This window comes from Alligator sinensis, unplaced genomic scaffold (assembly GCF_000455745.1).
Source record: "Alligator sinensis unplaced genomic scaffold, ASM45574v1 scaffold1676_1, whole genome shotgun sequence".
Taxonomy (NCBI): Eukaryota; Metazoa; Chordata; order Crocodylia; family Alligatoridae; genus Alligator; species Alligator sinensis.
In genome coordinates, this window is record NW_005843223.1 from 205,439 (window position 1) to 214,129 (window position 8,691).

The following is an 8,691-nucleotide window of genomic DNA, read 5'->3' on the forward strand; positions in this document are numbered from 1 at the left end:
GGCCGGGGCCCAGCGAGGCAAAGTCTCTTCCACGGGCTAGGACTTCCCCCCTGCCCCAGCCGCCTTGGGGGGTCACCGCGTCCTCCACGGAGGACAGCGGGGCTGGAGCCTGCTTTGTAGGCTGGAGTTTCCCCTTCCAAGTTGCACGGAGAAGAGAAGTGTGCACACGCGCGTGCATGTAGGGACCCAATGTTCCACCTTGCTTGGGGTGTCCCAGGCTCAGAGACCCCAGGAGCTCCACGCCCTGGGCGGGCGAGGGCTGTGCACTGGGGGGTGCCAGCCAGAGGTTCCTCCCAAAAACCAAAGCGGACCTGGTGCAACGTCCTCCAGCCTGGACTGATGCCCCAGGTCCAGCAGTGCCCCCGGTCCCCCATCGAGCCTCCTGCCATGGCTGCAGGGGGGCTTGCAGCCTCTTGGCCCTTTGCAGGGGGGCGGGGGAAACTGAGGCACAGAAGGGAAGGGCTGTGCCTGAGGGCTGCCCAGCCCAACCCCCCTCTCTCTGGGAGGGAGGTGTGTGGGAGTTGCTGCCTGTGCTGGTGCTGGGCCTGGCGTGCCTGGCTCAGGGATGGTGTGTTGCACTCGGGGCCCGGCGTCTCCCCCTGCCCCTGCTCTGCCTTTACGCGGAGCGGGAACAGGGGCTCGGGGCCTGACTCGGTCTCCCTGGCGTGCAATGCCCAGGAATAGCACAGAGTCCCCTCTGCCCTGCCAGGAACGGCACCAGTCCTGCCCCCTGCCCATGTAGTGGTGCAGGTCACGTGGGCATCACACCTGGGTCCCGTGCCCCCCCCCGGCCAGGCCTGTGGGTGCCCCGGGGTGCTCTGTGCCCTGCACCGCCTTGCGGGTGGGGGAAGGATTTGCTGCCCGGCTCCCTTGTGCAGTGTGTGTCGGGGGTCACTCCCCCGGCCCGGCTGTCCTTGAGCTGTGGATTCGCTCCAGCCGACTTCATCACCTTCCTCCTCCTCCCCCGTGGTGTCAGGGGCACCAGAGCCTTCCCAGCGCATCAGCCTCCGCGGCCCGGCCCTGACTCCTGGCTGCCTGCCCTCCATCAACCGCCCGCCTGGGTAACCCTTTCAGGGGCTGGGGAGGAACCTGGGAGGGCGGCTGTGAGGGGGTGGAGGAAGGAAGGAAGGAAGCAGAGGCAAGCCGACAGACAGCCCCAGCACAGAGGGGAAGAGGTGAGAGGACCTAGCGGGGGCCTCCAGCCCTCGATGCTGCCCCCGGGTCAGGCAGCCAGGCGGCGCGTGGTTCCCTGGGCACAGGTGAGGGGTGCCCGTCTTGGCTGGGGCGTCTGGCTCACCTGTGCCTGGGGCGGGCCGGCAGGGCTCTGCTGCTGTGTCAGGGGCGGGTGCCAGGTCAGCGCCCAGCTGCGCCCATTTCGCAGCTGCTCCCCTTCCCCGGCGGTGCCAGTCACGGCTGGCGGCGAGCGCAGCTGCTTCCCTTCTGCCCCCCTGCAGTCCCGGAGCTGGGCCCGGCAAGCCGCGCTCTGACCTGGGTGCTCCCCGGCTCCCTCCCCTCCTGCAAGAGCTGACCTGGCTTCGCCTCCAGCTCCCGGGCTCGGGCCTGGCTTGCAGACCTGCTTGGGGGCTAGTTTCGCTGGGATGTGCCCCCAAACTTGCCCTGGGTTTTGTGACGAGCATCCGGGGTCTGGGCTGGGTGAGAGCTGCTAAGTGCTGGGCAGAGCGGGGGTCCCATCCCAGCGGCCCTGTGCCCCCTTCTGCCCCCAGCTTGGCCAGTCCCTGCTGCTTCCCCGAGGGCTTGGGCTTGTTTGGGGGCTGGGCTCGGCTCCGGAGGGAGGCAGATGTCGGGGCGACACGTCAGCGGGGACCGGCGGGGCACCAGCGCTGCCCTTGCATCCCCGCCATGGTTTCAAAGCTCCTTCCTGTTCTTGCGGTAAGTGCAGCTGGGTGAAACTCCACGGGCGGGGGGACGCCGGATGCCCGCTCTGCTCTCAGCGGCTAGGTCCTGCCTGCTGCCTCCATGGAGCCACTTCCTGTCCTATTGCCCCCACCGAGCAGCACCTGCCAGGGGAAGAGCATCTGCGCCTTGGTGCCCCTTTAATTCATGCACTGGGGGCCGCTGTGTTTGGTCCTTGCAGGGTCCTTGAGATGCAAGCCTGCTTTCCTATTGGCTCCTGGGCTGGTCTTTAAATGCTTATAGCAGCCTGGGGGTCTCAAGGGTCCGGTCAAGCCCCTTCAGACGGGGCAGGGAGTTGCTGCCCTGAGCCGGGATAGCCAGGGTAGCAGCAGCCCCTGGGGGTAGGGGCTGTGGGGGGATCACTTCTGAGCGAGGGGGCAGTCAGGGGTGCTCTGGTCACTCCCTGCCCCGTCGGTCTGTCTGTTCAGCCCCTGGACTGTGGGAAGCTCAGCAGAGGTTTCGGGGGACTGCAGCTTCTCCTGCCTGGGACCGTGCACCCGGGTCTCTCTGGGCAGACGACGCTCCGGGAGCTGGTCCACGTGGCCACACTGCCCCATTGCTGTCGATGCCCAAGGCAGGGCCGGGGGGCACGGGAGTCCCGGTCCCTGCTGCTGGGCAGTAGCAGGATGCTGTGGGCCGGCAGCCCTTGGGGGCTCAGGAGCAGGATGAGGACCAGGGTTCAGTGCCTCTGAACGCAAGTGCAGGCACGGTGTCACAGCAGCTCCAGTGGTGACGTACAGCAAGGGTGTCCGTGACCAACCCGTGCTGGGCAGGCAGACCAGCCGCCTGATGAAAGGTCTCTGAAGGGCTCGTTTATCTGGGTGCACAACAGCTTTCTGCAGATCCGATTTGTTTTTTTAATCCTCCCCCAGTGGCGCTGGGTGCTGCAGCCCGGGCTGGGGCTGGGGATGGGGCTGGGCTGGGCCACCTCTCCTTCTGCACCGACCCCGCAGGGTCCTGGCTGGAGGGTCTTGCCCCCGCGCTCAGGTTCAGCCTGACACTGCACTGGGGCAAGGAGGGATTTCCCCCCTTCTCAGACTGGTGTGGACTGGGGGGTTTCCCCTTCCTCTGCAGCGCCCGTGACCCCCCTGGCAGCAGCAGGACGTTGGCAGCCGCGGCCCCCCTGCTTTCCCGAGGGCTGTCAGGGGTGACTGTTCTGTTGGACGTGGAGTTTGTCTGGGCTGGTTCGGATGGGGCTGATCCTGCCTCAGGCAGGGCTTGGATTCAGTGGTCACTCTGCAGGTCCCTGCCAGCCCCACGGCTCTGGGATTCCTTTGAAAGCAAATGAATCTTAAAACTTTTGAGTCCTAAAGTCTTCCAACACCTCTAACAGGTGGCCTAGCCCCTTAGGGGAAAGGACTTCTCACCTGAGTTTCCAGTTACGTTTTAAAGGAGCTCCTATCTCAGTTCTCCTGCACATGGACTATGCAGCAAGACCTGTAGTTCAGGGCTGAAGAGCAGAGATTCGACATGAATCTCTTGTCATGAACTCTTTCTTCACAGTTCGAGTGGCCAAGGTCTGGAACGGGCTCCCAAGGGAGGTGGTGCTCTCCCCTACCCTGGGGGTCTTCAAGAGGAGGTTAGATAGGCATCTAGCTGGGGTCATCTAGACCCAGCCCTCTTTCCTGCCTATGCAGGGGGTCGGACTCAATGATCTATTGAGGTCCCTTCCGACCCTAACATCTATGAATCTATGAACCCATGATGTTGACCTCTGTGCGTTGGCTGAACTAGCCTGAAGCTCCCACGGGCGCTGCTCTCCTTTGCACTCACAGGCCTGTTCTTAATCCACCCCTAGGGTAGATCTTGTCTGCGTCGGCCTTGTCTGACCTGGGGACCCATGCATGGTCAGCAGCTCTGCACAAAAGGGCCTGGGGGGACAGGGGACAAGAAGCTGAACAGAAGCCAGCAGTGTGACCTTGGTGCCAAGAAGGCGACCGGCATCCTGGGCTGCATTGGTAGGAGCACTGCCAGCAGGTAAAGGGAAGTGATTCTTCCCCTCTGTTCGGCATTGGGGAGGCCACATCTGGACTCCTGTGTCCAGCTGTGGCCCCCCGCTGCAGAAGGGATGTGGACACATTGGGGAGAGTCCAGCGGAGGGCAACAAAAATGGTTGTGGGGCTGGGGGACAGGACTGGTGAGGAGAGACTGAGGGAACTGGGCTGACAGTCTGCAGAAGAGAAGACCGAGGGGGATTGAATAGCCGCCTTCACCTCCCTGCAGGGGGGCTGCAAAGAGGATGGAGCTGGGCTGTTCTCAGTGGGGGCAGATGACAGGACAAGGAGCAATGGGCTCAAGCTGCAGCAAGGGAAGTTGAGGTTGGATATTACGAGAAACTCTCTCATGAGGATGGTAGTAAAGCACTGGAACAAGCTCCCCAGAGAGGTGGTGGCGTCTCCATCCTTGGAGGTGTTGAAGACCCGGGTGGACAAAGCCTTGGCTGGGATGATGTAGCTGGGGTTGGACTAGATGTGACCTCCTGGGCTCCCTTCCAGCCCTTGTCTGTGATTCTGTGGCCACTGAATGTCCCTAAGTGACTTGTAGCAAGACTTTTAACCTAGTTTTTCCCGATCCGTCTGCAGTTTTCTGCCACGTCTCGCACCTTGTGAAGCCGTCATGCCCGTTGCCTGTTCTCCCAGCCAAGCCCTGCTCATGGGAATGCCAGCACATGCTGCACCCTGTTGCTGTTAAGCAGTCTGGGGTCTGCTGCAGTCTATATGCTCCCTTGGACCCTGCTGCGGGGATGTGCCCTTTGCTTTGCTTGCCCCAGGGGCTCTTCCTTACGCAGGGCATGGGGAGGGTGGGAGAGCTAGGGCCAAGGAGTGGTGGAGACCAGCCTTTGGCTCTGGCTGAGAAGAGACCTCAGGAGCTCGGCCCCACTGCCCGGGGCAGGATCAGTGACCCCCTGGGAGGGGTTTGCTCAACCTGCTGTAACCCCCACTCCACTAGGGAGGTCCACAGCCACACAAGTGGCGCTGCCCATGGGTCAGGGAAGCCCTGTGTCCATGGGTCCAGTGGCTTGTGTCTCGCCTGGAAGTCGTGGTGACGTTCCCCTGTCTTATCCTGGGTCCCGTCCATGCACCACGCGGCCCTGACCCCGCTTGTGCTGCTGGCTCTCAGGCCAAGCATGGACCTGACTGCAGTGGTGTCAAGGGGCTTAGCCCGGCTGAGCTGCTCCTGGTGGGATCGGGCCACACGACCCCGGTACTTGGGTCTATCTCGACGTGGCCCTGGCATGTGTGTCTGGCAGGATCCTGTGGATGCCATCTTTATTACTGTGTTACTTGTGCTCACGCTCTTGGGGACTGTCCGCAGCTGGGCTGCCTCCGAACCCGGCTCCCCCTGCGCCTCGTCTACACTAGGGTTGGCCTAGGGGGCTAACCAGCAGCCCTTCAGGAGACATCGTGAGCGAAGGTCGGGGCACTGGAGGGGGCTCGGGACACCTGGGTTCTGTGCCTGGCGCTGCCGGGAGCTGGGGCAAGTCTCCTCCTCGCTCACTCGCTCGGTCACGGCCTTAGTTTCCCCCTCTTGAAAGCTGCATCTCCAGGAGGGCTGGTGAAGGGGATGGGGGGGCTGGTTACTGAGCCAGCGGGGGGAAGGGGACCCTGTATCCCCAAGCGAGGGTCCTGGGGTCCTGGCAGACGGAGCTCGCTCCTGTGTGTCTGGAGCCAGAGCGTCGCTCGCACGCGGGGCAGGCGGCTGCTGCTGGTTCCCCCCCTCCATCAATGGTTAATGAGATGCGTCAATCTGCGTTCTGATTGGGCACATGCTAATGAAAGGGTCAGGAATTGCTGATCTCCCCCGTGTCTGGTCTTCCTGCCTTGCATCCTGCTTGTTGGCCCAGGCTCAGGCCCGGCCCTTGGTGCTGGAGCGGGGCGCACGTGGAGTCAGTGTGGCTCGTGGCCCTGCTCCCCAGTCTGCGGACCCAGGGCACCCCAGTGCCTGTGACTGGAGGCCTGGAGGGTCCCTTACGGGGTGGGGCAGGGTCAGATCTGGGCTTGCAGCTTCTGCTGCGTGACAAAGCCCACCCCTCCGCCAGCCCTGTGCCAGCCCTCCTGGAGGCAGGCTGATTCCTTCTGCTTGCAGAGAGGAGGAAACTGAGGCATGAAGCGGGGAGAGACTTTACCCAGGCTCCCTCAGCAGAGACAGGGTTCCCAGGACAGCACTCCATCCCTTAGCTCATGCTGTCCCCTCTGGGAGCCAACCCCCCCAGTGTAGATGGGGCTCTGGGGGTGCCGGGTACGAGGCAGCCCAGCCCAGACTCGGCCAGCTGCAGGGGGTCCCGGACGTGCCCCGTGGTCTTGGCATGCAGCGCTGCCCGTTGGAGTGCAGCACAGACATCCCCTTGGAGCCAGGCCACCCGCTCCAACACGGCAAGCCAGCTCTGGAGCAGGCGCGCTCGGTAGCTGGGTGACCCCTTTTGGACCCGCCTGGACGTTTCGATGGCATGGAAATGATTTGCGTGGGTGTCCGGCCGGGGTTTTATTGCGCGGTTCATCCGGCAGTGGTGTCACGTTTGTAACGTGTGGCTGGATTTGTACAGCACCTGGCGCAGGCTGGCCCAGGGTCCAGAGCTGAGGGGGCGGCACTGCTGTGACTGCCCCATATACACCTCCAGGCCCTTGTCCTGCTTTTGTTCCACCATAAGCAGCCCCACCTGCCCCTCCCCCAGCCCTGCAGGGTCCGGTCCAAGCCTGGTGTTGTGGGTGCAGGGAGCAGGGCAGGGGCTCCGGGCCCCTCGTGCGCTCACTAGTGCCGCGCCGTGCGCCGTGCTGCACCAGGGCAGGTGGGGGGCAGGCCGGAGTGGGTGGCGGGGGAGGCCGACGGATGCCTGCTGGGGTTTCCTGTGTCTCTGCTCCCTCCCTCCCTCCCTGATAAGGAGCTGCAGGCGTGAGCAGCAGCCTTGGAGCAGAGCTGGCTCCGGAGGGAGCTGGGACCCTGCAGGGGGGGAGCCGGGCTGCGGGTTCGAGGGGCCGGAGCGCGTGTTCCCCAACCCGGCGGCACTGCCCGGAGCATCGCGGCCGCCTCCGGTACCGAGGAGCAGGTCGGGGTGGTGGGACCGGGCCCAGCTCCCCTGGGTGGGGGGCAGAGGGTGCAGTGGGGCCAAGTCTGGGCCTGTGGCAGTGGGGGAGCGGGGCTGGAGGGGAGGGGGTGTCCGGCAGTGGGGTCAGACGTTGGGGCTACCCCCTAACCCTAACCCTAACCCTGACCCCTGATCCATTTAACCCTACCCCTAACCTGTTTAAGCCTACCCCTAACCTCAGCCCCTGACCCCTAACTCATTTAACCCTAACCTGTTTAACCCTACCCCTAACTCCTAACTTCAGCACCTTGACCCATAACGATAACCCCTCACCCGTAACCTGTTTAACCCTACCCCACCCCTAACCTCAACCCCTGACCTGTAACCTGACCCCTGACCCTTAACCCGTTTAAGCATAGCCCCGATCCCTCACCCTAACTCATTTAACTCTTTGTGGCTGTCTTTCGGGGTCTCCCTTGGGCCCATCCCGGGCCAGGGTGGGAGCAGTAATCAGGCCGCAGCGGTTGGGCTGCATCTCACTGCCCGGCTCCGCAGCCTGTCCTGCACCCTCCCTTGGGGTGGGGGGGCTCCTGGCTAGCTTTGTGTCCCCCCGTCCCCCTAGGCTGCCCACCCCCCTGGGACCTGCCTCTCACGGGCTTTTCTCCTGTCGTGCTTGTGTAGAGGCTGGCGTGGGGGCCACTGGCCATGGCCATGGTCACCTTCCTGACCAAGGAGGCCCAGCAGCTGCTGCACAACAAGTTCGTGGTGATTCTGGGTGATTCCAGTGAGTCTGAGCCCCTCCTGGGGGGCGGAGAGGGGTGGGGGGCCGGACCCCACTGGGGGGATGTGGGTGGGGGCTGTCCCAGGCACTCCCCTGCCCCAGAGATGGGGTGGAACAACCCCCTGCTGTGCCTGGAGACCAGGCCCTGGGTACCAGCCCTGTGGGGAGCAGGCCACCTCAGCTGCATCCACCTCTGCTTGCTTGCAGTCCAGCGGTCGGTGTACAAGGACCTGGTGCTGCTTCTGCAGAAGGACGAGCTGCTCAGCAGCTCTCAGCTCCGAGACAAGGTACTGGTGCCAGCCGGGCTCTCCTCGGACTGGGGCGCCGCGTGCCGGGCTCTCCAGAGATGCCTTGGGCGCGTGGGTGTGTGGCATGTGGGGGAGAGCTCTGCCTAGCTGAGTGCAGCTCCTGGCGCTGCCTTGTGAGGCCCACGGAGAAGTCCGAGGGGGCAGAAGGCGGTGGCAGAAGGGACTGCGGGGAGAGAATGGGTCTTTGGCTTGGGGAGAAGGCAGGGCAGGGTTGTGTGCCCCATGGGGGTCCGGCTTGGCTTGGTGCTCTGGCTTCCTCAGAGGATGACACAAAACCGTGGGGCGAAGCGGACACTCCGGAGGGCAGGGAACAGCTGCAAGCAGACCTGGACAGGTTGGACAAGTGGGCAGAAAACAACAGAATGCAGTTCAACAAGGAGAAATGCAAAGTGCTGCACCTAGGGAGGAAAAATGTCCAGCACACCTACAGCCTAGGGAATGACCTGCTGGGTGGCACAGAAGTGGAAAGGGATCTTGGAGTCCTAGTGGACTCCAAGATGAACATGAGTCGGCAGTGTGACGAAGCCATCAAAAAAGCCAATGGCACTTTATCGCGCATCAGCAGATGCATGACCAATAGGTCCAAGGAGGTGATACTTCCCCTCTATCGGGCACTGGTCAAACCGCAGTTGGAGTACTGTGTGCAATTCTGGGTGCCGCACTTC

The 8,691-nt window shown here is 63.5% G+C and overlaps 1 protein-coding gene across 3 annotated transcripts in view; it reads left to right on the top strand.

Moving 5' to 3' along the window:
* The first annotated feature begins 1,021 nt into the window (after positions 1 to 1,021).
* PCED1A (PC-esterase domain containing 1A) overlaps positions 1,022 to 8,691 on the top strand; it is a 17,042-nt gene continuing 9,372 nt past the window's right edge. Inside the window, exons 1-3 of one of the 3 annotated variants that reach the window (XM_025194492.1) lie at positions 1,022 to 1,061; positions 7,619 to 7,721; positions 7,926 to 8,005. In XM_025194492.1, coding sequence (XP_025050277.1) covers positions 7,643 to 7,721; positions 7,926 to 8,005 — 159 coding nt within the window. In that variant the 5' untranslated portion in view covers positions 1,022 to 1,061; positions 7,619 to 7,642. Of the gene's footprint in view, positions 1,062 to 1,162; positions 1,260 to 7,618; positions 7,722 to 7,925; positions 8,006 to 8,691 lie in introns of those variants that run through there. The other 2 variants (XM_025194491.1, XM_025194490.1) reach the window with 2 other exon arrangements.